The sequence below is a fragment of the Lissotriton helveticus genome, chromosome 3_1 (assembly GCF_964261635.1).
Source record: "Lissotriton helveticus chromosome 3_1, aLisHel1.1, whole genome shotgun sequence".
Classification (NCBI taxonomy): domain Eukaryota; kingdom Metazoa; phylum Chordata; class Amphibia; order Caudata; family Salamandridae; genus Lissotriton; species Lissotriton helveticus.
In genome coordinates, this window is record NC_136061.1 from 92,178,181 (window position 1) to 92,205,923 (window position 27,743).

General features: G+C 45.7%; 1 protein-coding gene across 2 annotated transcripts in view; it reads left to right on the plus strand.

Annotated features, from left to right (window-relative positions):
* Positions 1 to 27,743, plus strand: part of IFT20 (intraflagellar transport 20) — a 74,146-nt gene that overhangs the window by 38,761 nt on the left and 7,642 nt on the right. The window contains exons 4-5 of one of the 2 annotated variants that reach the window (XM_078679300.1): positions 378 to 481; positions 2,908 to 4,015. The exons of the other annotated variant lie outside the window; for it this stretch is intronic. Of the exons in view, the coding sequence (XP_078535426.1) occupies positions 378 to 481; positions 2,908 to 2,989 (186 nt within the window). The 3' untranslated portion in view covers positions 2,990 to 4,015. Of the gene's footprint in view, positions 1 to 377; positions 482 to 2,907; positions 4,016 to 27,743 lie in introns of those variants that run through there. 2 annotated transcript variants of the gene reach the window in all.

The window sequence follows — 27,743 nt, forward strand, 5'->3', positions numbered from 1 at the left end:
CTTTGTGAATGAGGAAACAGTGTTACTTGGAAAGCCACAATCTGGTTCCATTTTGTAATTACTGTTTACTTACCCTTTGGACCGACTATGCGAGTTGTGATTAGTTTTTAGATAAAGGGAAAGCACCTGTGGTTCCAGAAGTACTCAGTCCTATGATATTACTTATCACTGTTTATTTGCCATGTTGATAACCAGAGGCTCCATTTGACTGATACATTTTCTGGTTTTCAATTGTTGTACAAAATACTGAGGTAAGGAAATATGTATATGTTGCAAGAGACCTATCGAAACTGTAACTGTACACCACTGCAAAGGCATGTTATGAAAATGTATTTCTGAACTTGTGTCTAGCTTCTGACTCATTTATGTTTTTGCAGGCAATCGGTGCTAGAAATCTTCTGAAGTCTATAGCAAAACAAAGAGAAGCCCAGCAACAGCAGCTCCAAGCTTTAATAGCAGAAAAGAAAGTGCAGCTAGAAAGGTAGGTTGAGTCCAGAATGTGCAGAGGAACAGAGGTGCTTTGGTAGGATGTTGAACCTGAGTATCTGCTGGTGTCAGAAGGCATCTCTCCCCTGGTCTCCACCAGGGGTAGAGAGTGCAATAAGGGTAGTCTGGATCCTATTTGTACTCCTATAACTGAGGGTCCCCTCCTCCGTACATCTTCTTTGTGAGCGGGTAGAATTTACAATACACAAATAATCCCAGACTCATGGACCGTTGCACCGTGTGGTTTATCAGCCTTTCTTGTCCCAGAGATGAGGGGTGAATAACTGCATCCCACTGTTGCATGTGTTGATGGGATTGTCATATTTTCTCCTTGCATGCTAGGACTGTCAGGAGGCAGACTCTACAGATCTGCAGGGATTGTATACCCTTTTAAATTGCAAAATTTGTATCCAAAAATGTATGAACACAAATATAGCCCTTGAGCTAGTCATTGTTCATTTCTTGGACAACTATCCTCAGAGCTGCACGATGCAATATCCTGAACTCTGTATGTGGCTTACGAACAAGAATCAAAATGAGCTCACCACAGTAAGTCCACAGCTGTGGTGGAGGCACCACCCCCTACATCTCTGCTATATACTTTTGAAATACATGCACCAATCCTCTTTAATCTTGTGACTGAAATATGTGAAAAAGCAAGCACTGCAATTTGTAGTAGAGGAGAAATGTACACACAGCCCGTGAAACTGAGGTTTGAACATAAGCTTTTGTTTTGTTCTCTAGAAAGCAACTTTTAGCATTTGTTTGTCTTAGGAAAAGTTCTAAGTAATGTACAGCAAGGTTTTCCACGTTTGGTCAACACGGGATGGAGCAAGGTAAAATTTTAGGATCAAGACTAGCTGCTAGATTCATCAAAGACCCGTTTTGCGAGTCTTTAATAGCGATTCATAGGGAATCGCTATTAAGGACTTGCAAAACGGGATTCATGTAGGAATTGCAAAAAATATTGCGATTCCTACATGTTCCTTATTTGCGATTAGCAAATTGCTAATCGCAAATAAGGAATAACTCCCCATGCATTTCTATGGGCCTACAGGCCCATAGGAATGAATGGGGAGTTATTCCTTATTTGCGATTAGCAATTTGCTAATCGCAAATAAGGATGCGATTTCAAGGGTGCAGGGGTGTCCAAAGGACACCCTGTAGCACCCCTGAAATGTGAATTTACACTGATGTTGTGCACACACATGTCCAAAGGACATGTGTGTGTGTAACATGCAACTTAGAAAAATGCATTTAAATGCATTTTTATACGTTTTCGCTATTTACCACGAGGTTTGACTTCGTGGTAAATAGCGGTCCTAAATTGTGAATTCGCAATTTTTAAATGTTTCATGAATAGCATTTAAGGAATCTCTAATAGAGATTCCTTAAATGCTAATCCTCGCAAATTTGCGAATTCTTTATTAGGGATTTTTGCATTTGGGATGATGAATCCCAATTGCAAAAATTGCACTTGCAAAGGGCCAGATTCTCAGAATCTGGCCCTTTTGCAAGCGCATTTCGCTTGATGAATCTGGCTGTTAGGGCCTTATTTACGAGGCCCCTAGCGGCACTTCTGCGCCGCCGGAGCATTACACTTTTTGACGTTTCAGTAGCACAAAGTGCTGGCGCATATTTACAAGGCCACACAAAGTGATTTAGCGTGGCTTTTCATGGCGTTGTAAATACGTGCCCCTTTCACGCCGCACACTGCATGAAAGGGGCGTTCCATGGGTGTTGCTGAGGGTGTTCCAACGCAAAACCCATGGAATCGTAAACCTGGGAATGCGTCCGATTCGTTTATTCCAATTTCTATGTGTGCTGCATTGTGCTGTATCTCAGATACGGTGCATTCCTGCCCTTTTCTTTTGATGCAGGGCTGCGCTGCAAAATTCCTTGCGGCACGACTGCCCTGCACCAAAATCTCAAAAATGAGGCCCTTAGTATATAAGTGATTCCCGTTCAGATCCACTGTATGTAAATGCATATTATTTTGGCATCCTCATAGTGAGCTACCCTTGAATCAGGATTATGCCTTCAGACACAGATATCGCTTGCAACGGTCCCCTTTGAGCATGTGTAAAGGTAGACATTCTGCTTCTGCTTTGCCTCTGCAGTGACCACGTACGGTAAAGAGTCGCAGTGTGATGTATGGCGTGTAGTTGTCTTCTGTACTGAAATATGAGTCCCAAATGGGAATCATAGAAACAGCTGTGCCAATACCTCTGGATGGTCTATGTAATGCTATTCTTTCTGGAGATTCAGAGGCATTGACGTTTCTTGAAATTGTGATCTTCCCAAGAAATTCCGTGTGACTGTTAGTTTTGTAAAATGGCTGGCTTTTGTCTCTGGGTGTTGTCCTGATGGGCAACAGGCATCTGTTTTCTTCTCTTACGGATCCTTCTCTCTGTTTTTCAGGTATCGCATCGAGTATGAAGCATTGTGTAAAGTAGAAGCCGAACAGAATGAGTTTATCGACCAGTTCATTCTTCAGAAATAGTAGAATGACATGGACATAGAGGACCGAGAACATTTCCATACAAGACTTCACAGGGATGTGTGGCAGGCCAACTCCCTCTGGATCCTGTGCCCGCACGAGTGGCTCTTTTTACCTGGAGTGCATCCGCTGGACCTGGAATGTCAATTCTGGATCACCAAGCATAGACCTTGAGAAGTGAACATGTCAGTCAGTGGGCTCCATGGCTAGGCACCCATCTTCTAATTTTTGCTAACTAAAATGGCCTTACTGGAAAAAAAGGGAAAATAAAACCATTCCTCTAGGACCAAAAATGAACACAAGTCTAGTAGTTATCTCCATTTAGTAGAACTGGTGCAGCCAGTTTGAATTCCAGTCCGGTACTTGAACGTTACGCCAAGAACCTTAGTGTATTTGGAGTTGCTCTAATTAAACTTCACTCTATCTTGCTAGGTTCTTTATATTCCAGGTGTTCGCAGCTTGAGTGTGCTTTTTATTAAATAACTTTAGAGTACTTTATACTTCGTTTGCATTTTAGATTGTAGCTGCTATTCTGTTGCAGGCGTGATTGTGGATTGCAAGTGTGCTTCGCAGCCTCAAAATGGATGTGTGACAAAACTCATTAAGTTGCCTTTGCTTCCTTTGCTATTCGAATTCTGGCTGGGTTGTGTTGCCAACGCAGGGGGTACATAACATGGTGGCTTTAACTCGGGTGTTGTGCGCAAAGTCAACCACAAATATGTTGGCAACATTTTAAATACAGTTTTATATACAGCTGGGTTCACCTTCAAATGCAGAAAGGCTACAGTAACATTTCAGTCCGGGGTCTGGAGACTGACATCCTGGTGAGGCACAATGCCCACTGCCATCTCCCAGGCTGGAAATACTTCACTCTCTCATTCTTTTCAAAGTCTTTTTCTAAAGTACATTTTTGGGACCAAAGTATGCGGGGCTTCTGGCCTGTACGTTGCTCATAGGCCCCTTCCATCTGTTTGAAGTGTACAGTACTTTTTTGATGCAGTCAGAGAATAAATTATTCTTGTTACTCTAGGTGTGTTGTTTGTGTTCATTTTTTGTAAAGCTTTTTGTGTAAAACCGGTTTAATATTAACTACTGCTGGCTGGCGTTGAGTGGTCACTGGGCATTTATTGAATGTTAAAAAGTCTGTATCATTTGTATGGTGCATCCCGCTGAGTTGACAATTGACAATCCGTTAATTACGTATAATTGCCTTCTGCTTAGGGCATTATGTTATGTTATGTTAAAAGAACTTGTACAGCGCACGGTCACCAGGCGGTTTCATGGCGCTCAAAACGGAAGGGCGAGAAACAGGTGCATGAGTTACTCATAAGCTTGTTGGAAGAGATGAGTCTTGGGCTTAGGGCATTAACAGTGAGGAATGCTCTCTGTTTACGTTTTTAACTCCTCCTGTTAATTGCCTGACCATCAATTAAAACCCATTGTGAGGGTGAATAATGAAGGTTGGGACAATTAACTGCAGCTAACTCCCCACAGCAAGTGGGTGATAACACTTAACACCTGGTGCTCTAAACCCACTAAACTCATGCACATAAACACGCGTACTGGCTGTGTGTGCATTTCATATCACAACCACGCACTCCGAAGGAAGGCGAGCTGTAGTAGTTATTGCCCGCATTCGGACAGAATGATTCAACCTCTGTATTCCATGGACGCTTACAGTAGGTAGGAATGCGTCCTGCAAAGTGCATGTTTCCCACTGATTGTGCACGCATAAGGAAGGGACTAAGGCAAGATGCTGAACAGAAGCTAGGACTGCTTTCCGTACCTCTGCAGGTGCAAGGAGATATTTCTCCACCACAGTTACCTGCATTCTTCACAGCAAAGTGGCTCAGAAAACACTTCTCTCAAAACCCATGCAATGGCCCATCGCCCGCTTCCATGCCTTTAAGGCTGGAGGTGTAGTATCTTTCCACATCTGAGTAATGTCTCTCTTTGCCAATGTAAATCCTAGGAATAGTAGGTGTCTTTCATAGCAGCCCCCTCCGTGCTATGGATAAGAACCATTTTGGGGTGCAGTGGGACCTCCCAAGCCAGCACCTCTGTCAGACACCACGTCACATCACCCTCCTCCCCTTTCCCCCGAAATAGCAGATTTTTCTGACTTTTATTCAGGATCTGACATTGGTACCTCCAATGAATTAGGAATAGAGGTCCTAATCTCTCTCAAAGGCTCTTTTAGAACAAGCAGAAGGGGGGGGAGATAAGGAAACAAGGGAGCCAGGTCAGAACCAGCCCTGCCCTCACTTATAACACTTAACATACCAGAGAAAAATCTGCTGAACAGTGCCAGGTTCTTGGGCCCCTCAGCGGCACTCATTCACTACCACCATTCTTGCCAAGCACACCTACCATTGAATTTGAGCATGTTGGACAGAAAGGCCTATAAACCAAAGAGGACAACTATGTATTGGAAAATTTGGACTGTGTTTTTCTTTCTTCTATTTCTATTCTCTACCACTGCTTCTCTCCATTCTCAAATCTGCGTACTTTTCAATTCTCGCAAAGACCTGGGCTTTGACTTGAGGACTCCGCTTACATGAGAAAGGCTTCCTTTAATTTCTTTTCATTCCAAAATCAGTCTAGGCCCTGACTCTCAGAATTTGTAACAGCACTGTACACCACATACTCAACACCTCAAACAATATAAAAAGTGACCCGGAACTAAATACTTGTAGGAAGCAGGTGTTAGCCCTATAGTTTAATCGTCAAGGAATGGAATTATACCTGCTGAGGAGGGCGACCACTCAAAGCACTGTCTGCCATCTTTGTTTCAACACTGGAGCCGACTTCCAGCCCGGCACCACAATCCAAACAGGTCCCTTTGGCATCAACATCGGCTCCATTGCCACCGCCAGAGGAAGACCCTGCCCCTATCGTCTAATCTGACTTAGCCAAATTCATCTTGGCCACTAACCGAGGTCATGCCACAAACTTGAATCGAAGCACCCAGTCTTTCACACAGAATCATGCCTTTGCCTTGGAGCCACACCCAGACATCCAAGAACTTTATGGATTTGACTCTTATCAGAGTCAACTAGCCTTTGAAGATGCCAATGGAGATGAGAGGGATTATTTTCCCCTCACACCATGATGATGACAGTTTGAAGTTGCACTTGCAGGAGGCCAATTGGATAGACCCTTCCCCAGGAACTAGCTTGTGTTCTCTCCCTGGACCTTCAATGGAAGAGAGCACCTCCTTTGTCACAGCAATGAGATGTGCAGCGAGGTATTTGATTTACAATTACCAACTATGGAAGTCAAAACTAAGGTTTGACAGCTATTTTGTAACGTGGACAGACTTTCTCTGAGCTCTTACTTCCACTCGAAGCACTGACTGGCACACTTATGAGCACCTGGTCTAAGCGCTGTTCCTGTCCACCAGTGAACAGGCATGCCAGGCACCAGCTGGCGCCAGACAACCCAGATTTCTTGGCATGACCCTCTACACCAAAATGTTTGTTGGTTCAGGCTCCCACCAGTAGAGTCCAACCCAATTCTTTCAGTACAACTCCCCTAGACAGAGAGTCAAAAGTAATCAAGGCATTTGTTTTCCTTGGGCAGCCTAGCCCTCCTGTCAGCCATTTCAGCTGTTTGCTGGGGAGATACTTCCATGCTTTATGAGATATGGTTGGCGATATCTTGTGAGTAAGGGATTTGTAAAGTGCTGGAATCACCCCCGTAGGGGTATCTCAGCGATATCGTAGGGAGAGTACAGGAGATGCAAAGATCAGACCCTGAATAATTCTGTGTTCAGGAGTTTCCTGAAGCGCTGAAAACTGGGGCATTTGCGCAAATCCTCTGGCAAGGTTTTCCAGCATTTCGGGGCACGGTAGGTGACAGTTTTGCCGCCTGTTCGTATTTTCCTGAAGCGGGGGACCACTAGCAGCCCTTTACCTTCAGATCTAAGTAGACGGTTCGGGCGGTAGCCTTTAAACTTGTCCACCAGGTAGCTAGGGCTCGTACCATAAAGCGCTTTATGGGCGAGACAGCAGAGCTTGAATTTAATTCTCTGGCGGATAGGCAGCCAGTGGAGTAATTTTAACAGTGGGCCCGAGGAGGTGTGAGGCAGCTTTTTGAGAGCTAAGAGTGCAGCAACATTCTGTACAATCTGTAACCCGCTCAGAAGGGATTCATTAGCAGATTCTAGTAGAGCATTACAGTAGTCCAGGCGCCCAATGATCAAAGCCTGAATCAAAGTTCTACGAACAGAGGCAACCACTGGAACACTCTGCGTAATAGCCTCAGAGTATGGTAGCAAGTCCCTGCAGTAGTCATGATTTGATCCCTCATTGATAGCATGACATCCAAACGGACCCCTAGATTTTTCGCCACAGTAGAAGGAGAAGGTACGGGGCCTAACATAGCAGGCCACTACTTGGGGGACCACGATGCTTGAGCCGCGCCAAACAGCAGGATTTCGGTCTTGGCCGCGTTCAGCTGGAGAAAATGTTCTGTCATCCTCGCCGAAATGGCTAGCATACCCTTTGCAAAGCGCTGATCGATTAACTCTGTGTCCTTATCAAAAGACAGAAGTAGTTGTGTATCATCAGCGTAGGAAAATGGAGTTAAGTCGTACTCACTTATGATCTAGGCCAGGGGCAAGCAAGAGCCCTGGGGTATCCCTTTGGCCAGCTTCAAGATTTGGGAACGGTAGGGACCCAGATTCATAGTCTGGGTTGCTGGTCTAAAAAGCTGACGAGCCAATTAAGTGCCTGTCCCTGCAGACCGGCCTCTCTCAGTTGGAAAAACAATTTCTGAGGAGAGACCCTGTCGAAGGCTGCCGTCAGATCTCATAAGACCAGCAGCACTGCTTTGTTATTATCCAGAGCCATTTTAACCCCTTCAACGCTCTTGACGAGCTCCGCTCGTCATGAGGTACACCTCTCGTATGCTCATGACGAGCTGAGCTCGGATGGGGTTAATATGACCCATAACCCCAATGAGGGTAGTCTCTGTAGAATGATTGGGTCTAAACTCAGACTGGGAGGGGTCAAGGATGCCTTGAGATTCGAGAAAACCCATTAAATGAGTATTGACATAACTCTCCGCCATTTTACTCATAAGAGGCAGAAGTGAGATGGGGCGATAATTAGAGAGCACTTCTGCAGGTAACTGAGCTTTCTTCTTAATTGGTAGCGCTTGAGCGGCTTTCCAATCAAGTGGCATGTCTCCTTCATGTAAAGAAGAGTTGAGAATCTCACAAATGGAGGGGGCCAGGAGAGGTGCAAGTAGAGCGAATATGTGTGCCGCCATCACATCTAGAGGTGATCCAGATTTTGCTACTGGAAGCATAGGCTTCCACCTGAGAGACCTGGATGGCAATGAAATGTATAAGGCCTTCACTCAAATGTCTTAGAGTTGAGGGTCCAAAATTAGAAGGCTCGGAGTGACACAAATTTTTAGGGAATTGATTGTAGATTAAATTAATTTCATAATCAAAATACACAGCTATACTGTCACATATTCCCTGAGAAGGGGGAATCTGCTGAGAGCAAGCTGTGGGATTGGTGAAGGAGTTAAGAATGTTATAAAGGTTTTTAGTTGAGTTTCCTGCCTGGTTGAGTTTAATTATCACATGATCTTTCCGTTCCTTTTTAAGTTCTTATGATAAGCGGTGAGGTCCGCTTTATAGTTAAGCTTCTCAGTTTCCGAATGGGATTTGCACCAGATTTTTTCCAGGTGTTTACATCTGGATTTCTCACCGCGTAACTCGGCAGTATACCAATCTGCACTTTCTTTTAGAGTATTACTCTGTTTATGTTTCATCGAAGCCAAAATGTCTATCATTGAAGTGATGGCATCATTAAAAACCCTAAGCTTCTTTGTACTGTTCATTAAAAACAGGAGGAACAAATATTTTGCTAAAAGAGTCATAGGTGACCTTATGCCATCGCCTACGGAGACTATTCAGAGGACATACGTCAGTTTGGTTTCTAAGGCAACTATTGATCCGAAATGGAATCAGAAAATGATCCGACCATATCAGAGGGCAAGGGGGATCAGAAAGTATGAAGTATCAATTTGTGAGTATGATGTCCAGGGTATGACCTGCCGAGTGTGTAGGACCAGAATTGACCTTCACCAAGCCCAGGGAGGCCATATCGGCCTGGAAGTTAACAGCATCGGTGTTCTCACTATCTTCCCTATGAATATTAAAATCCCTTAGTAGTAAACTATGTTTGGAGGTAATAATTGAAACTTTCAGCAAATCTTTGTATATTATAGCAACACCACCGCCCACTTTCCCTTCTTGGTCAAGTCTGAGCCAGCTAGGAGTTCCAGTGGGTACAGTTAAAGCCTATTTGTTAGTCTTTTTATGTTGCTGACTTTGTTCAAATTACCTGTTGTGTTAAGGTTTCTAAAAGGGTTGACTCGTTTGTTTCCTCGCAAACACTTTGTAATGCCACAATGGGATCTCAATTTGGTGCTTACTTACTACATGGGCATTCCATTTAGAACCAATGCACAGCTGTCCACAAGGTCTCCTGAATCAGAAGACTGTGTTCTTGGTCACATGAACTACATCTCTTCATTTAAGTGACCTCCAAGCTCTCTCGGTGCAGCCTCCATAGACCACTTGTTTTCCAGATAATGTGGTGTTGAGTATCAAGGTAACTTTTATGCCAAAACTTGTGACTATTTTTCACGTTGGCCCATCCATCTCCCAAAGTTCTTTGCTCTGCCTCATTCTTCGAAAGAGGATAAACTCCATCATCTGGACCCTAAAAGAGCTTTAAGCTTTTACACTGGTCACACCAAAGACCATCGGGTGGACAATCAGCTTTGTGTGGGGTTTTTTGGGGGTGAAAAAAGGCAAGACTGTCCAGGTGGATAGTCCTCGGTATTACGAACTGCTACGCAGTTGCCAAGAAGCTGCCTCCAGGAGGACGTATGACTCATTCTGCCAGGGGCAAGGCTGCTACCAGTGCCCTGGCACACAGAGTGCCTGTCCTCGACATCTGTCTGCCTGCGACATGGGTGTCAGTCCACCCATCCACAAAGCACTACTACCTTGACAACCAGGACCAGTGGGAAAGGCATTTCGCCTGTTCGGTCCTGCAGGACGTTTTGGTCTGAGCCGTTCCACAGACCCATCATATTGGGTCCAATTTAAAGTTGAGAAATCTGCAGTTAGAAGTATCCATCGGAAAAACAAGTTACTTACCTTCTGTAAAGCTCTTTCTGGTGAATACTCTATCTAACCGCAGATTCCTCACCGCCCTCCCTCATGCCGATTCTGTGGAATATTCTTTTCTTCCATCCAAAAAGGTCCCAGGCACACTGGCACCTCTGATTATTGTTGGGCTTCGTGTCTGGGGGGCACGGACAGAGTTAAGAAAGAAATTGCAAAGCTGGCTCTCAAATGTGGCTACAGCACAACTTCTGTGGCAGAAGAAAGTCAACACGAAGGTGCACAGCACAATGTTGTTTAAATCTTTCAGGTCCAGTCATTGGGAATAGTCTAAAAGTGATTCATCTGCAGTTAGATTATGCACCAGTAAGAGCGCTACTGAAGGTAAGTAACTTGTTTGCTGTGTATCTGGAACCTCTGAACCAGAACTCCGGAAGGGCCAGGGCAATATCAGGCATTGAGGTGGGTGTAAGCAATGTTTCCGTTAGGAAACCTAAATCTGGAAAATCAAAGCTCACCAGATCACAGAGTTCCATGGCATGTTTAGGTAGCGAGCGTATATTTGCTAAGATCCCCTTCCAAGAACACAACCGGTTAGAAGTATGGGGTCCAACTTGACGGTAGGACACCCTACTCACCCCTGCCAATCTCTCACTACTGTTATTATCATCCTGTGAGACAGGTGAGATACGAGTAGCATCACAACTATGGAAGTGGCAGGAAGGGACCTTCAAGATAAGCAAATGTAGAGGCATATGGGCAAGATGTTACACAGTTTCTCACCTGCAGAAGTTGAGAGGATGTATAAAAGTGCCTAGAGGCACTCTCTGAGGACAAACGGGCAGGGTTCCTGGCTCCTGGCGACGTCCCAGCGCAGACAGGCGCAGATTGGTTTGCCTTAGGTGCGCCTTCGGCGCGCATCCGCTGCGCGTCAGCGCCATCACCAGTTTAAATGCGGAAAGAAGGACAACCCAAGAAAACAACCAGAGCGTCACCTCTCCGTAATGACCGCCGTGAAATTGCCACGAACGTAAGTGCGCTAATGCTTAGCCTAGCCCTCCACACAAACAGCCAGAAATGCTGCGGTGGAACAGGGAGGAGAGGTCCCAGAAAGCAGGTGAGCCAAGCCAGGCTAACTGTTCAAGTTAAAAGCATTTATGAAATTTAAAACAGAAAGTGAACCGCAGCTAAATAAAAATAAAAAATAACAGCTTGGGCAAAAGCCAGTGTGCAAATTGATTAATAAACGATTCCTCACAGCAGAGGTCTGCTCCCAACTACCATGCGGTACCTTCTCTATCTTGCCGGTAGATTCCATGAAATTTAGGCCCAACCTGGCTTTCATACCATCCCCATCGGTCAGGATGCCACAAAATACAGGATCCGCTCTGGGCAGAAACTACTGACTGCTTAGGCACAGGTGCTTCAACAGCACACTTGGAAGAGATTCATAGCTTCTCTGGTGATGTGCAGGCCTCTTTGATGGATATGCCATTAGATGGTACTCGCCGTTTTGATGAGAAAGTAGATTCAGTGTTGGAACGCTTCAAAGAAAGTCACAGCACATTACTTAGGCCTTCCTACCCCCTGAAAGACAGTACCCTCTGCAGTTTTGTGCCTCTTGAGATTACTACAGGGGGTTGGCATACCGGCAACATCAAGGCCCACCTACCCCACAACAGGCACCCAAGTTTGTCAGGAGCAGGGATGAACGAGGCAGCATCCAGGCCTCCTTGAGCAGCACACTTTCCAGTCCCCTACTCCTGTGGTATTAGCTTCCAAGCCACTTTTGTTTTCCCTACATGGCACACAACCACTCGGTGGAAGGCAGGGTGAGTCATTTCTTTCATGGATGGCAAAATATAACATCCAAGAGTTGGGTCCTTCAGTTCGTTCAATTAGGCTACACCCTGGGATTCTTTTTAGACCCACCACCTTCTTCTGCCTACAACATAGCATCTTTCAGAGAGCACCTATCCATCATGCTCCAAGAAGTGCAAGCTCTTTTAGACAAAGGAGCCTTAGAGAGGGTCTCAGACGAAAATTGGAATTGGCTGTTACTCTCGATAATTCCCTATGCCAAACATCGCCACCCTCTGTCTTTCCGCTAGAAGGTGTTCAAACTCAAGATGCTCACATCGGCCGAGGTTCTATCTGACCTTTATCTAGTCAACTGGATGGTGGTTTTGGACCTGCAGGATGCTTTCATGCGCCCGTCCTGCAATCCCACAGACGGTACTTGCAGTTTAAGGTGGGTCAAGGGCACTTTCAGTTTGCCATGCTCAGCCTTCTGCCTCACTGATGTCCCTTTGTGTTTAATAAAAATGTGATTGCAGTGGTCGCAGCACACATTCAGAGGCAGATATACCAGTTTTCCCCTACCTCGACGACAGTCTGTTGAAGGTTGGCTCACCACGGTCAGTCATGGACCACCTCTAGACAACAGCAAACCTCCTGACATCATTTGTGTTCACTATCAATGTGCAGAAGTCACACCTTACACCTCAGAGACCCCCTTTCATTGGACACATCCTGGATATAGTGTAGTTTAAGGCCTTCCCTTCATCACAACAAGTCCAGAACATTTGGGCTATGATTCTGATGTTTCAATCTCAGACGTGGGTTTTGATGAGAGTGGCTTTGAGGCTTCTGGAATTCTTAGCCTCCTTCATCCTGCTCATCGACTATGCTATGTTACAAATGCAGGCTCTCGAGTAGAACCCGGTATCAGTGGGCTCAGCACCAGGGAAACCTGTCGGCATCCATCCACATTTCGGAGGAGACTGTACAAGACCTTAAGTGGTGGCTGCTCAATCGCAATTGGACCAGCATTATACACCTCACCCAACTCCACCTATAGCTGACATTGGTGATGAAGCATCACTGCTGGGCTGATGAGGTCACCTGGGAGAGTTGGAGATCCGAGGTTTACACATCAGCCTGTTCGAGGTGTAGACCATTTGGCGCTTAAAACCTTCCTACTAACCATCCAAGGGAGACTGGTTGAGGTTCTCACAGATAACACCACTGCCATGTGGTATTGCAGCAAGCAGGGCTGAGTGTGCTCCTGGGTTCTGTGCCATTTCTGGAGTTGGCTGGAGCGTCAGGGCATTACCCTGGTCTTAAACCACCAGGCACAATCTTTGAACACTAATGTGGATACAATTAGCTGACAGCACCTGGCAGATCTCAAATGGCCACTACAGGTGTCACAGGGCATCTTCCAACAATTGGAAAAACCCTGGTTAAATCTTTTCACCACTGCAGAGAATGTGCAGTGTCAAAATGTTTGTGCGCTGGAGTTTCAAAGAAGCGGTACGGCTGAAGATGGCTGAAATGCCAGAAACCGGTCCTAGGAAGCTTGCGGCTGAAGACGGCTGAAATGCCAGAAACCGGTCCTAGGAAGCTTGTTTCCGGTCCAGGGAAGGCATGGCTTAGCAGTTCGGGCTGGACTGTTCCCATGAGGCACAGGGTCAGACTGATTTGCATATGGCCATGTCTGAACTGGGGTGGTAGAGTGGGCTAAAGAAAGGTGATGGATTAAACCCAGATCTTTTGACTGGGTGTGAGTGTTTGATTGGTTCAGATGCTCCGTCCATCACCACCCCCTTTTGTACCGCAGAGTTTCAAAGAAGGCACTTCTTTTCAGATAGAGTGGAGCACGGGGCTCCAGTGCCCCTTTCCGCCTCTGACTTCCTTGCCATGAGTTCTGAAGAAGATCAGGCAGAAATGCACTTAAGCCATCCTAGTAGCTCCGGTTTGGGCTAGGGGAGTCTGGTACCTGGAACTTTTGGCCATGAGCATCTCCTACAATAAGGCTTCGAGAGGATCTCCAGTCACAGCAGCAGGACAGACTCCTACACCCAGACGTGCGCAATCTGCACCTCCATGTATGGAGATTGTCTCGCAGCCTGCGTTCAATCTTCCTCCTAAAGTTGTGGATGTCAACCTTGCTGCCAGGCATCTACCTACAAAGTCTGCCTATGCTGGGTACTGGAGTAAGTTTGTAGCCTGGTGAGACACTCACAATACAGACATGTTGCAGGCAAAACTGCTGTATGTTTTATCTCTGAACCAGCTAGGAGTTCCAGTGGGTACAGTTAAAGCTTATTTGTTAGTCTTTTTATGTTGCTTCCTTTGTTCAAATTACCTGTTGTGTTAAGGTTTCTAAAAGGGTTGACTCGTTTGTTTCCTCGCAAACACTTTGTAATGCCACAATGGGATCTCAATTTGGTGCTTGCTTACTTCATGGGCATTCTATTTAGAACCAATGCACAGCTGTCCACAAGGTCTCCTGACACACAGATAGTCTCCATCCTGTTGCTCCCTGCTTTTATGGCATAGTTTAATCTATTCAGTTCTCCTTCCTGAGGTATGCTGCATATTTTGCTCGAACTGGTATTAAAGAACATTTTCCCTTTAATCCTAAACCTGAAAGATAACTTTTCAAGAATTCTTTCCTCTGAAATCCTCTGTCGAAGACAAAGGGCAAACAGAAGTGTCGTAGAGTCACTGCTTTCTTTGCCTTTCACCATAGGCCACTTCTTTCTTTTTGCCACCGAACATTCAACCACCTTTGCCAATATTGTATATGTGTGTGCAGTATTTGTATGGAATAAACTTAGCCAAAATGCAGGGCAGCACTGTGTAGGGTTAAAGGAAAACTAAAGTCAGTGAACAACTGGAAGAGTAGCGAGGAGGTGGACTGTTTCTGCATTGTGATGGAGTTTTCTTTGAGTAGATGTGTCTCTAGCTATTTCCTAAATTGAGTTGAGCTGGCCCTGATGGATACCAGGATGTCTTTCCAGATCCAAGGTGCATGGATGGAGGCCTGCTACCGTGTCGAAAGCTGCCGAGAGATCTAGTAGGATCAGGACAGCATGTTTGCCCTGATCCAAGGCAGCACGAATGGTTTCAGTGGAGGACAGGAGTGCAGATTCAGTGGAGTGATAGGTCCTGAAACCTGCTTGACAAGGATGTAATATGTCATTTTCTTCAAGAAATGCCATTAATTGTTTATTTGCAAAGGATTCTGCAATTTTACAGATGGCAGGAAGAAGAGAGATGGGACGTAGATTAGAGAGTATAGTAGGGTCTTGTGAAACCTTTTTCTGTAATGGTTTCACTATTGCTACCTTCCATTGAGGAGGAATCTCCCCAGATTTGAAGGAAGAGTTTATGATAGCATTGATATAGGGGTTGGCCTCCTGTGATATGGATTTAAGAAATGAGGGGGGACAGGGATCAGAAGGGTATCCTGATTTAAGGGTAGAAATTCGCTGTAGAGTGTCGTCAAGAGTAATGTGATTACATTTTTCCCATCTGGGTTGATGGGGCTTGAGAACAGTTTCACTCTCAGGTTCTATTGTTAGGAATTGGGGAAAGTCGATGGTGAGCCTTTCTATTTTTTGGGTGAAGTAAGAGGCTATGTCGTTACATAAGGTCTGGGACGGGATGATAGCTTGGTAGGTGATGCAGCTGCTTTTGATGATGGGTTGCTGACTGGTAAAATGCATAGCACAATCTATTGACTGCTGTGATCAGGGTGGTGATCTATTTACATGCACCAAAGGTTCCTCACCACTCTATGTGCTAGTATACAGTCAGTAATCCACCTACCTTTTACAAGCATGGAGTTGAACAATGGCATATTTGAAGAACCACAGTCCAGATGGGTTGATGTGGCGACACATCTAGTAAAAAGCACCATAACTATTATCCATATATTTTCCACTGCTTCCTTGATACCAGTGGTATAGAAGGCTTACTTAGTGTATGGTGCTTACCTATGTAAGTGTAGCACACTGCACTAATCCAGACAACCCTTATGGTGATTTAGAGGTCTTAGACAGCCTTAGAAAGCTCTCTAAGTGGTAGCTGTGGAGAGCAGCCTTCAGGCTTAGTCCAGAAGGAGTGTAAAGCAGCTTGTTTTACCAGTACTTAATCTTATGGTATGGGTTAAGTGAAAACGAACCACACCGTTTTAGGTATTTATTATTAACTCTCACTAACACAATGTATCATTTCCTAACCAGAGATATAAACACAACATACACAAAACTTTGTCAATAGAATACGTAAGTAGCACAGAATACATAGTGGTCTTCCGGAGGAGAACAAACCATATGCTAAAACAGTGGAATGCGAACCACGACCTGAGTCGAGAATGGACCTAGAAGACATAGAAACCACCCAAGGTGAGTACCTAGAAACCCCACGGAGGTTGTGTGCTCAATGTTCGTCAATATGTAAATTATGGTTGCAGTTTTGGAAAAAAGGACCCTTCCCAGTAGACCCTGAAGTACCCCGTGGACGATGGAAGGTAGGTTGGAGGGTCACCCCACCCATGGATACCCCAGGAACCAAGATACCTACACCAGAGAAACCGGTGCATAGGTTCGAAAAGACGTCAGAAATCACCAAAGACCACAATGTAAGGCTTCCTAAAACAGGCCGCTGGCGAAGAAGGTGAAAGTGTCCGGTGGAACCAAAAGGTGGAATCAAGATGAGAGGTACCTGAATGCAGAGGGGACAGAGTCTTGCCACTCAGGAGTGACCAGGAGGCACAGGAAACCTATGCCCACTGATGTTGGAGATGCAGGAGAGTTGACAGTGCCCTTGAAATTGCAGCTGTGCAGACCCGGCGATGCTGTGGAAGACCAGGATCCATTCACGAGCTGTCCCACATCGGATGTCAAGAGCCAAGGGGTCAGTGTCTGGTAGGTGCACCAACAAGCTTTGTCAACGGCAATTAACGGAGTTGTAAAAAAGGTGCAGTGTCGGGACCAGCAAGGGCCAAGTGACTCACCACGAGCAGGTAAGTCAGAGCAGGCCCTGAGCAAGCAGGGGAGCCCACTGGAGCCAAAGAATACCCTCAAGAGGACCCACAGGCCGAAAGCACAGGAGTCGCAAGAGGACCTAGAGCAGCTCACCAAAAGATGAAGGCCCACGCGGCAAAGGATTCGGTGCAGGTGAAGATCTTGGCTGTAGGAGATGCTTGAGGCTGGAGCTTCTTGGAGCTCGAAGATCTCTGGAGGAGAGAGTCAACAAGCCTTGGCAACGGCAAGTCGACGCAGTGGAAAGGGGTTCTGTTACAGCGTATCCGTCAAGGGATACTGACCTCAAACTCGATGAGAAGACAGTGCAGGCCTGGAGGGAGTTGCAGAACCACCACCTGCATTACTAAACCTTTTGGAGTCTGCAGGAGCCCAGGATCAGCAGACCGGACAGCTTAGTTCTGGTGCCTGCAGATGAAGAGGAGTGCCTCATTCAGTCCAAGGGAGATTCCTTCAGGTTTCTTGGATGTCCACAGGTCCCCTGAAGAACCTGTATGAAGCACAGGCATTGCAGCAGACTTGCAGGACAACGAGACCAGGGAGCAGCAGGAGTCTTCCCTCTTGCAGTCTTGGTTCCCAAAGAGATGTGTAGAGTGCCCAGACGGTTGAAGAAGTGGTATTGGATCTGAAGTTCTGCGAAACGGCAACAAAAACTCTGTGAGCACGCGTAATTCCACAAGCTCGCCGAATACATTTTTGTGACAGGAGCATCGTGCCAGAATGAATCCTACCCAGCATATATTTATCCAAGTGATGCCACCGTTTTGTGCAATACCTCTACTGAACTGGAGTACTCCTGGCTAATCAGTAAGTGCTACCTCGTTGGTTAAATGTATAGTGCCTTTCCTACACTACAGCTGTGGGTCAGAAGAGTTGTCTCCAGTGACCCTGTGTGTCTGTAACTTTGCCACCGCGCTGAAAGGCACCGTGGTCCTTTGAGTGAGCTGTCCATCATAGTGGGGAAAGGGCAGGAAGACGTTGTATACCACTGGTGTGTTTGGGGCGGGGCTTCTATGCGAGTTCACATGCCTCCTGTTTATAAAGGGTCAGAGACCGATCAGAGCAACAGATGAGGAAAAAGCACCTCCTGGTCACAGGAACTACACAGGGATTGCGCTCAAGAAACTCGCATTGGATGCAAAGACCTCATCAAGGATTACAGCAAATTGTTGACGGTAGTTATGGGGAGAAAGCACACCTGCCTAGCCTCGATCATGCTCACCAGTTTTTTGTGCTGAATTTGAGCTTCAACTCTGCCCGGGCACCTGCTTTATTTATATCTGTAAGTGCTTCCTGTTGAGGTTCGATTTTTGTGACAGGAGCATCGTGCCAAAATGAATCCTGCCCTGAATATTTATCCAAGAAGATGCCAACGTTTTGTGCAATACCTCTACTCAACTGGAGTAATACTGGCTAATCAGTAAGTGCTACCTCGTTGGGTAAATGTATAGTGCCTTACCTACACTACCACTGCGGGCCAGAAGAGTTGTCTCCAGTGACCATGTATGTCTGTAACTTTGCCATTTCGCCGAAAGACGCCGGAGTCCCTTGAGTGAGCTGTCCATTATAGTGGGGAAAGGGCGGGAAGACGTTGCATAGCGCTATTGTTTGTGGGATGGGGCTTCTATGCGAATTCACATGCCTCCTGTTTATAAAGGGTCAGAGACCAATCAGCAGCAGATGAGGAGAAAGAACCTCCTGGTCACAGGAACTACACAGGGATTGCGCTCGAGAAACTCATGGATGCAAATACCTCCATCAAGGATTACAGCAAATTGTTAACTGTAGATATTGGGAGAAAGCACACCTGCCTAGCCTCAACCGTGCGCACCAATTTTTGGGCTGATTAAGGAGCTACTGAATTTGAGCTTCAACTCGGCCCGGGCACCTGCTTTATTTATATCTGTAAGTGCTTCCTGTTGAATGTTAATTTTTGTGACCGGAGCATCATGCCAGAATGAATCCTGCCCTGCATATTTATTCAAGAAGATGCTACCGTTTTGTGCAATACCTCTACTCTCACCATGCTCACAAATTCCGATATGCCGCGGATTGTGGAATTTTTGGCAGTTCCGCTCGGAACGCGGAATTGCTGAAATTTTGCAAATTCCGTGAGCGGAGCGGAATTTTCTGCCCTCCCTTAGAATCGAGTGACTCACCTATTTGTAAGCCCTTAAGTACCCTAAGGAAAGGGTAGGAACGATTCAGGGGCCCCTCCCACAGGAGGGGTCAGACAGTGGGGAGGATACTCCCATGTCCTTTGTCCAGTTTCACGCCAGAGCGGAGGCCAACGGCTCCCCAAACTGGTTTCAACTGGCGTATACAAGGAGGGCACCAAATGTGCTCTTCAAGCAGTCTTGGTGGCGCTGGCAAGCACCCCCATCCTGTCACAATACACTAAGTCCTGTCTGGGAGGTGGTCACACCTCCTTGTGACAGTAAACCTATTGTTATGCCTTCCCCTGCTCGAGCTTGGCTCAGCAGCAGGAGGGCAGACTTGTGTCTCTGATCGGCAGCAGCTATAGTTTGCTTCCCGGGTCTAGAAGTCTAGTACCGGGAGTACTGAGAGCTTCCTGGAGAAGCTTTACAGTGCGTGGAATCATACCTCTCACACCGTTTAAGGTGTGAGGGTATGATTCCAACATGTTTGATACCAAACACAATAGGGTTAGTTACAGCCAGTTTGGAGATAACCATCACGTAATGACAGATGGCCACTCTATGTATCTTAATGACTAATGCACTTACAACCTGGGAGAATGGATTCCGAAGGTTGCAGGGGTGTCCTGCTCATGCAGGGGCACCATCACACATAGAACGGAGCACTCCGCCATCAGGATTGAAAGGCCTGCCATAGGGGTGACTTATAGGTTTTAAGTGCAGTGACCTCAGATATAAGGAAACTTATATCTGTCGTAGGTGGTGCTAGCACCAGCTCACACAGACTGCAATGGCAGGCCTGTAGTCAGAATTTGGGTGGTTTCTCATGGGTGGCATAACACATGCCCATGGGAGACCCCTGGTGTACCTATGCGCTGAGTACCTTCCTACCATATACTAGGGACTTTCAAGAGTACACCAGTAGCCAATCTGAGGGGTACCCAAGTACTCATCATGTCCAATTCAGGGAAGAAGCACAGAGACTGGGTAGTAGGATCCCAGACAGACTAGTCAGAAAAACATAGCAACACCAGACAAAATGTGGGGATAACCATGCAGAAGGATCCTACCTTCCTACAAGTGGGCTGTGTGAAATATTCTCATGAATATTATCCATTTATGAGATGGCAAGCTTTTTGTGTACCTATACCTATAAATAACTGCTTTATCAAGAATATTATTTATTATACAAAATATAACTGACGTGTTCTTCGTCAGTATACGGATGGTATTCAACTATACCTCAACATGTCTTCGTCTAATGAAAGAGCTGGCGCAACAGCATGTATCTGGATAGCTTCTCACTCTGTGCTTTGCAAAAATCCTCTACTTTTATAATGATTCAAACATTTCTTTCAACAATCATGTGAGACAAGAAGTTAAGTAGCTTTGTTCCAAAGTAGTCCTTTGCACAAAATCAAGCTATTGCACCCTCTTAAACAGCTTATTCTCCACAGTCCGACCCTTGTCCTATTTGACATTGGAAGATGTGTTAATAAGGTATCGTACTCAAACATCACACTAATTCCACTGTTGGGATTTTCTCGGCTTGGCATAGGATCCCAAACATCAGCATTGTAGCACTAAGGCCCTATTGTATCAACACATATCCCCACAAATGTTTGGATAAAGCCTTTTCGTACATCAGGCTCTTACTGCTAGACTTTTGGATAGCATTCATCCCATGGCCATTGTTATCCTAGTAGGTTGGTGCAGGTTGACCCTGGGGTCTTCTGAAGCTGTTGTGGCCTTAGTTATTAGATAGAGCTTTTCCTTTGCAGAAGTGTCTAAAAGGGTGGCATAGGATGCAGATGAAGGCACTCTGGAACCACCTCTGGTCTGGACTTACCTCGACATGGGACAGGGTAGGGGCGCTCATGCCCATCCTTTGGATAATAGAAGACAGTTCTCAACCCAAATGCTGCTCTTGGTCATTCTTTTTATTCCTGCCAGCTTGGCTGTGTCAACCTTACTAATAAACAATCTTGGTCTATTGAGAAGTTATTTGGATGGCCTTCTCGTGGATCAGGATGGGATTTTCTGGCAGTTGCAGGATAGCTCCTTTCAGACAGCTAAGTTAACCTTCTCTCCACCAGTCGCAGCAGTAATGCAACGCTGCTAGCTTCCTAGTCGTAGGCCAAGCCTGGAAGGAGAATTGCAGCCATTCATAGGTTCCACTTCCCATCTGGTGTCCGCTCTCCTGCACAGGTGTACAGGTGTCCCAGTACCAAGATAACAAAGACAAACACAATACTACTGATGCTCTAATGGTATCCATAGCGGCTGTCCTAGCCCTCTGGAAGTTCTGCAACATTGTAAACGTTGCTATTCTAGCCTGGCATTGACATTATGTCTTCATTGGCTAGATTCTGAGCCCATAGTCCCAAGTCAGACCATCACTGGGTCTGGAACTGAAGTGTCTGGGCTCAGGCTTAACTGTGCATCTGCTCTAGTTACCGTGACATAAGGCCACAACACTGGAAATTGTGCATGGGTGAGACTCATTCAAGGCAGGAGACATCAACCCGGGACATAGGAGTCTCCCACCTACCACATCTCCAGGGTGGGGAACAGGACGGGAGTTCATACAGGCCAGTATTTGAGGGATGAACATGGCTAGCTTGCACAAAGTGGACCCCCACATGTACCAGGCCTCAAAATGGGCCCACTATACATTTGTCCACCCGTGAACTTCACATAACAACATACATACTTTAAAAATGTTATCAGGCATGACTATGTGGGACTGGGCACACCTTTTATGGGGAACAACTGGTTGGCCTTCTCACCTCAGGGGTACATGTAAAGAGGCATCTCCCTCTCCATTAAAATCAAGATGCAACCACTGACTACTGGGTACTGCCCCTCAAGTCATAGCCTGAGTTGAGTGGGCAGTAGCCACTTTCACTTAGAAACGTGGTGCACTTTGGGCTTTCATTATTATTCAGAAATATGTTTAGGTGTCTGGTGGAACACTGCTTGGCACCAACTCCCTGGAGGGGTTCACATTATTCCTATCCATTCGCGTGTAGTGACAGGGATACACATTCTTTACTCTCACCTGTATCTTAGGCTCTTTAGGAGTCCTCAGAACTTCCCATTGCTGAGGCTGACCTGGCAAGGCTAACTCAGAGTTTTAGCCTTTTATGGATGCAAAATTAAGTACCAATACATTGGGGGCCAGCAAAACGTGTTTATATTCTGCTGAGATATTACAACAAGCATTTGCAATGCAATAGGTCTCGCATTATTAAAGTTTGAGCTATTGGTGTTGCATTATTTAGCAATGCCAATAGCTCAAACTTTAATAATGCAAGACCTATTGCATTGCAAATGCTTGTTGATTGTTATGATGGTTTTTCTTTTGCGCATAATTTCTTTCTCTGGAAATTGTCTTGTATGTCACACATGACGATCTATGCCAAGCAATGACCTTTGTGAGAGGAGCATATGGGTGAACATTTAGACTGCTGCACTGCTTACCTGTTGTGTAACTTGTGGTTCTTTTTTTCATTGTTTGCGGCCTGATGGGCCAACATGTAATGTGATATTGAATATGCAAATATTGAATAAAAACAAAACTCGTGCAAAAACTCAAATTCAGGTTCTAACAGCCCTGTGTAATGAAATTGATGCAGGAAGTCTTTTAAAAGCGTGTTTGTGCTGCAGTGCTTGTTATAAGGGGAGACTACATCTCCTCCCAAGCAACTAGACCACTACCTTCCAAGATGGCATTGTTTATGTGACCAAATGGCTGCTCAAAGTAGAAAGACTTCCCCACAAACACCCAGTTAAAAGCATACTAAAGACGTGCAGATCAAATTCATACCATTAGTAGGTTAAAATCAATTTTAAAAAAATAATCAAAAAACGTGTAAAAATAACTCAAATTCAGGGTCTAACAGCCCAGTGAATGTAAATGGATACATGCAGTCTCGTGCTTTTCCTGCTTGGGTGAGCAAAGAAAAATGTACCCTCTTCTACTTCGAAAAAGAAGGCAATCAATAAAACACTGATTTTCCATCCACATGCTTAAGAGGCACCAGGCAACAGCTGCCTCTGCTTTAAGTTAAATCTGCCAATACTGTTTGGTCAATCCCTTCTCTCCGTTGAGGCTGTATGTACTTCTTTTGAGGTTTAGCTCTGCTGAGGACCGACCTTGAGATTCTCTGTAATTCAATGAAGGAACACAGATGAAAGACCCTGACCCAGAATGAACGTTAAGCTTCTCAAGTGCTTGGGGAAAGCAAGCTTTCCGAGTAACCAGGATCCCTTTTCCTTGCTACGATTTACAAAAATCCATCATCTTTGTTCCTGGTCAGATAGATAGTAGCACATGTCCATAGTGGTCTCATTCCTGGTCCGCCACGAGAAATTCCCCTCCACACGTGAACTCTGAAATGAAATGAAATGAAAAGTAGTTTTATTAAGCGCTAACAGCTGCCCTGAGGCGTCCAGGCGCTAAAACTACCACCGTGCGTTCAGAAAAAAGAGCATGGAAAAAGAGTCCCACTAATTGAACAAAAAAGTCTTGAGCTGTTTGCGGAAGCTCAACAGACTGGGGTCAGCTCTAAGATGTAGAGGTAGAGTGTTCCATAATTTAGGGGCTTTATAAGCAAAGGATCGACCTCCAGCCCTCGCTCTACGGATCCTGGGAACTTGGGCTAGAAAAGCATGTGAGGAGCGAAGGGCTTTAGTGGGTTGGTAGGGTAGTATTAGAGGGTGGTTAATTTCTGGTCCAGATTTCCAGTAAGCCTGATGGGCAATACACATAGCCTTGAACTTGACTCTCTCTCTAATGGGCAACCAGTGCAATACTCTTAAGCCAGATTTTATTGAGGTTCTGCGGGGAATTCCCAGCAAAGTGCGAGCTGCACAATTTTGAGTACGCTGCAGTTTTTGTAAAGTGTACTCCGGTGCCCCCAGGTACAGAGCATTGTTGAAATCAAGGCGAGATTGAATTAAGCCCTGTATTACAATCTGTCTGGCCTCGAAGGGAAGAAGTGGAAGGATTCTTTTAATCATCCTCAAGAGGCCAAAACAGGTAGCTGAAACTTTAGTTGCCTGCATGTCGAAGGTCAACGATTTTTCCATCCACACCCCCAGGCTTTTGATATTGTCTCTGGGGATGGGGGCTGTGCCCATACTCAGAGGCCATAACAGCTCCAAGGTAGAAGGGGCTGAAGGGCCTAGGAGCATGAGCTCTGTTTTGTCATCATTGAGCTTCAAGCAGGACTTCGTCATCCAACTCTTGACCTGTTCCAGGCAAGTTGTTAAATTGGACTGTGGGGGTGGGCTGCTTTCCTGCACAAGGGAGACCACTAGCTGGGTGTTGTCCGCATAGGTAATGATGTTAATGCCATGCGGACCCACAATCCCAGCCAGCGGGCTCATATATGCATTAAAAAGCGTAGGGCTCAATGAAGAGCCCTGCGGCACCCCACAACCCAGTGGCTTGCTAGAGGAGACCGAAGTGCCTTCAAAGACCTGGAACGTACGATCACTTAAAAAGGACCTGAACCAGGACAGGGCTTCTCCCGATATCCCCAAGTCGAGGAGACGGTGTAAAAGAATCTTATGGTTTACCGTATCAAAGGCGGCGCTCAGATCAAGGAGGATCACTGCCACTGACCCTCCCTGATCCAAGATCCGCCTTGTCTCCTCTGTCACAGCCAACAGAGCAGGCTCTGTCCCATGTTTAGGACGATAGCCTGTCTGGGAAACATCGAGCAGATGGTTATGCTCGAGGTACTGAGTTACAATGATGTTAATATGTTTCTCTAGGACCTTAGTTACCCAGGGAAGAAGTGATATTGGACGATAGTTGTTGAAAATCGTCGGATCAAGAGTGGGTTTTTTCAACAGTGCTCGGACCATGGCATGCTTCCACGCCTGTGGCACCATCCCGCTTACTATGGAAGAATTCAACAACTCCATAAGTATGGGGAGAATGACTTTATTGGCTAGGATCAGCGCGCCAGGGGGAGCAGGATCACATGGAGAGCCAGATTTTATTTGGTTTATTAAGGGCTCAAGAGTGTCAAGGTGCAGCAAAGGAAAATGGGTTAGGTAATTTTTCCGAAGGGGGGCCTCTAGCTCTATAGGAAGATCCAACTTTTGGGTGGACATTTCTAAGTCTGGAACTGAAAAGGAAGTATAGATTGTATTTACTTTAAAAAAGAAAGAATTGGCCAGTTCATCACATCGAGAGGATGAATTATCATTACCTGTCGATGGAGACGGCAGCCTAGTCAGCGTCTTTACTATCTGATAGATCTCTTTAGGCTCTGTCACAACCAACACCTTCCCATTCCCAGTCAGCTGAGATGGCTTTCAATATACCTATAAACCCTGCTCCTTGTCTGCCAACAGTGGTTCCTAGATACCCAATATCCTCTCTGCATATATTATCATTTGACTAGGATTCCCCTTTCTGGTCTGATAAAAGATAGCATCCCATTTGCTCTCAACCCTAGTTCAAGATATGTTGAAAGAAAGTTTGATAGACCCCTAATCAAGTAAAATAAATAACCATATTAGACTCTAGTACGCTATAAGATAATCACATGCACCCAGGGCCCTCCTTCATGATCTGCAGATAGATTATTCTCTTCACAGCCAAGAGAGAGGGCTACCCATGCACTGATAACCACTGTTTCTGTCTGCTGAGAGCCGTACTTGGCACTCATGGCCGTCTTCACTCCTCTGTTGAGAACCTGCTATGGGATTGGGGGCCTCATTTAGAGTTTGGTGGAGCAGAAGCCCCGCCATATATCTGTGGAGCTCCAGGCAAAGTTCATCACGCACCAAATAACAACTGCCTTATTCAAAGGTGGGAAAGTAACAAATGTTACTTACAATTCATCTAATGGCAGTGTTTATGTTGATATACTCTGACCTGACGCACGTCGGGGTGGGGGTGCGGAACAATCCACACTGAGCTGTACAGTGGGAGGTGTTTAACCATTTATCCTTGATGCTGTGTCTACTGGAATATAAATTCAGATGGTCGAGGTTATGTCTCTGTGAATAACGTATGGTGCCGGGGGTTGGTGCAGGCCTCTGCAGAGCAATGCTGTAAATGCGTCATTGGTCAGTATTCTAGTGATATTGAGTTTTTCTGGGCCCTATGCAGACTAATGGTGCAGATTTTTTTTGACGTCTGACAGTAATGTTGCAGATTTGTTATTGCATTCAGACAGACGCATTTGTTCTATTAGTGGTCCCTAAAGCAGACTAATGTGATGGATGTGTGCTTCTGCAGACTAAGCCTGATGATTATGTACGCATCTGTATGACCACATCTCACCATCACTCAGAACCCTCAACTGGCTCCCAATCAAAGCTCGGATCCAACTGAAGGTGGCTTGCAGAACACACAAAGCCCTCCATAACTCTAGTCCTCAATACATGGCAAATAGGATCAAGCTCTCAGGAGGCGGAATGGATTCGAGAAGTGCTAAATCTCTAATACTAGAACTACCCAGATTCAAAAATGTCTCCACATTCTGAAGGCCATATCACTGAGCTAACAGTAACGTCCTCGGGCTATTTGGGGAATATTTAAGGCATGGCCTAGGGGAACTTTGTGACGCAAACAAAAAGTAAACAAAAGTATATATGAAGTGTTCATTACCGTAGGATGAGGTCATTCGCTGTTTAACGAACTAGGCGTACATCTTGAGGATGCTACATTTAAAGACAAGACAGCAAATGACCTTTCCGATTTCGGGAACCACAATATCACCCCACCCCCCCCCCATCCACCCCTCCTCATCCCCCAAATATGCCAGCGTTAATTTGTCTGCGCTCGGAATCAGGCGTTGCTGCAGCAAGGTGGTAAAAAACACATACATTGATTAAGTGGTGCTTTCCAAAGATGCTTGAACATAAAATTGATTCTGCCAAAGGATGCCGTGAATGTGAAGGGAAATGGCGCCAAAGTCACCTTACTGGCTGCGTCAGTGGAGAAGTGAGAAAGTCCTCCAGCACCACACAGTAGCATCACAGTGGGCGAGGCTGGATGTGGCAGTGCTCTGCGACGCCTGCAAAAAACCTATCGTGCATCTAAAACCTGTACCAAACACCACCCGGGTGTGTCCGGCACAAAAGAAGACATCATTACTGTCCCGAGAAGGAAGGCAGTTAGAATGAAACAACCAACTGTGCACCTTGGATTTAACATAAGCATGTTTTTTGTTTATAGGAACACTGGGTAAGTGTTGCACTGTTAAACTCGCAGGGCAGAAATATATGTCCAGTGTTTTAACCAGCTACTAAATAAGCCAAACGAGAGGTTTCATTTTTTATTCACAACTATTTTAGGTGTTTTTTGTTTTTAAAGTCCAACAGGCTTACCCATCCGGTGCTTCAGGAACCCATTGAGCTAATTCTCGAAAACTAACAACGCTTAAAAAAACAAGGAACCCCGCTTTCCCCCGCTGGTGGGCGGGGGGGAGGCGGGGTTCGTTGAACCCCTGGCTCTTGCAGACTTTGTTAGGCGATTTAATGCCATGCACTGCTTTGCTAAAAGGTCAGTTTCAAGTGAGCCCGTTTTATTCGCACCACGTCACAGACAGACAGACTTCCCTTGCCCTCAGGGTGCTGCA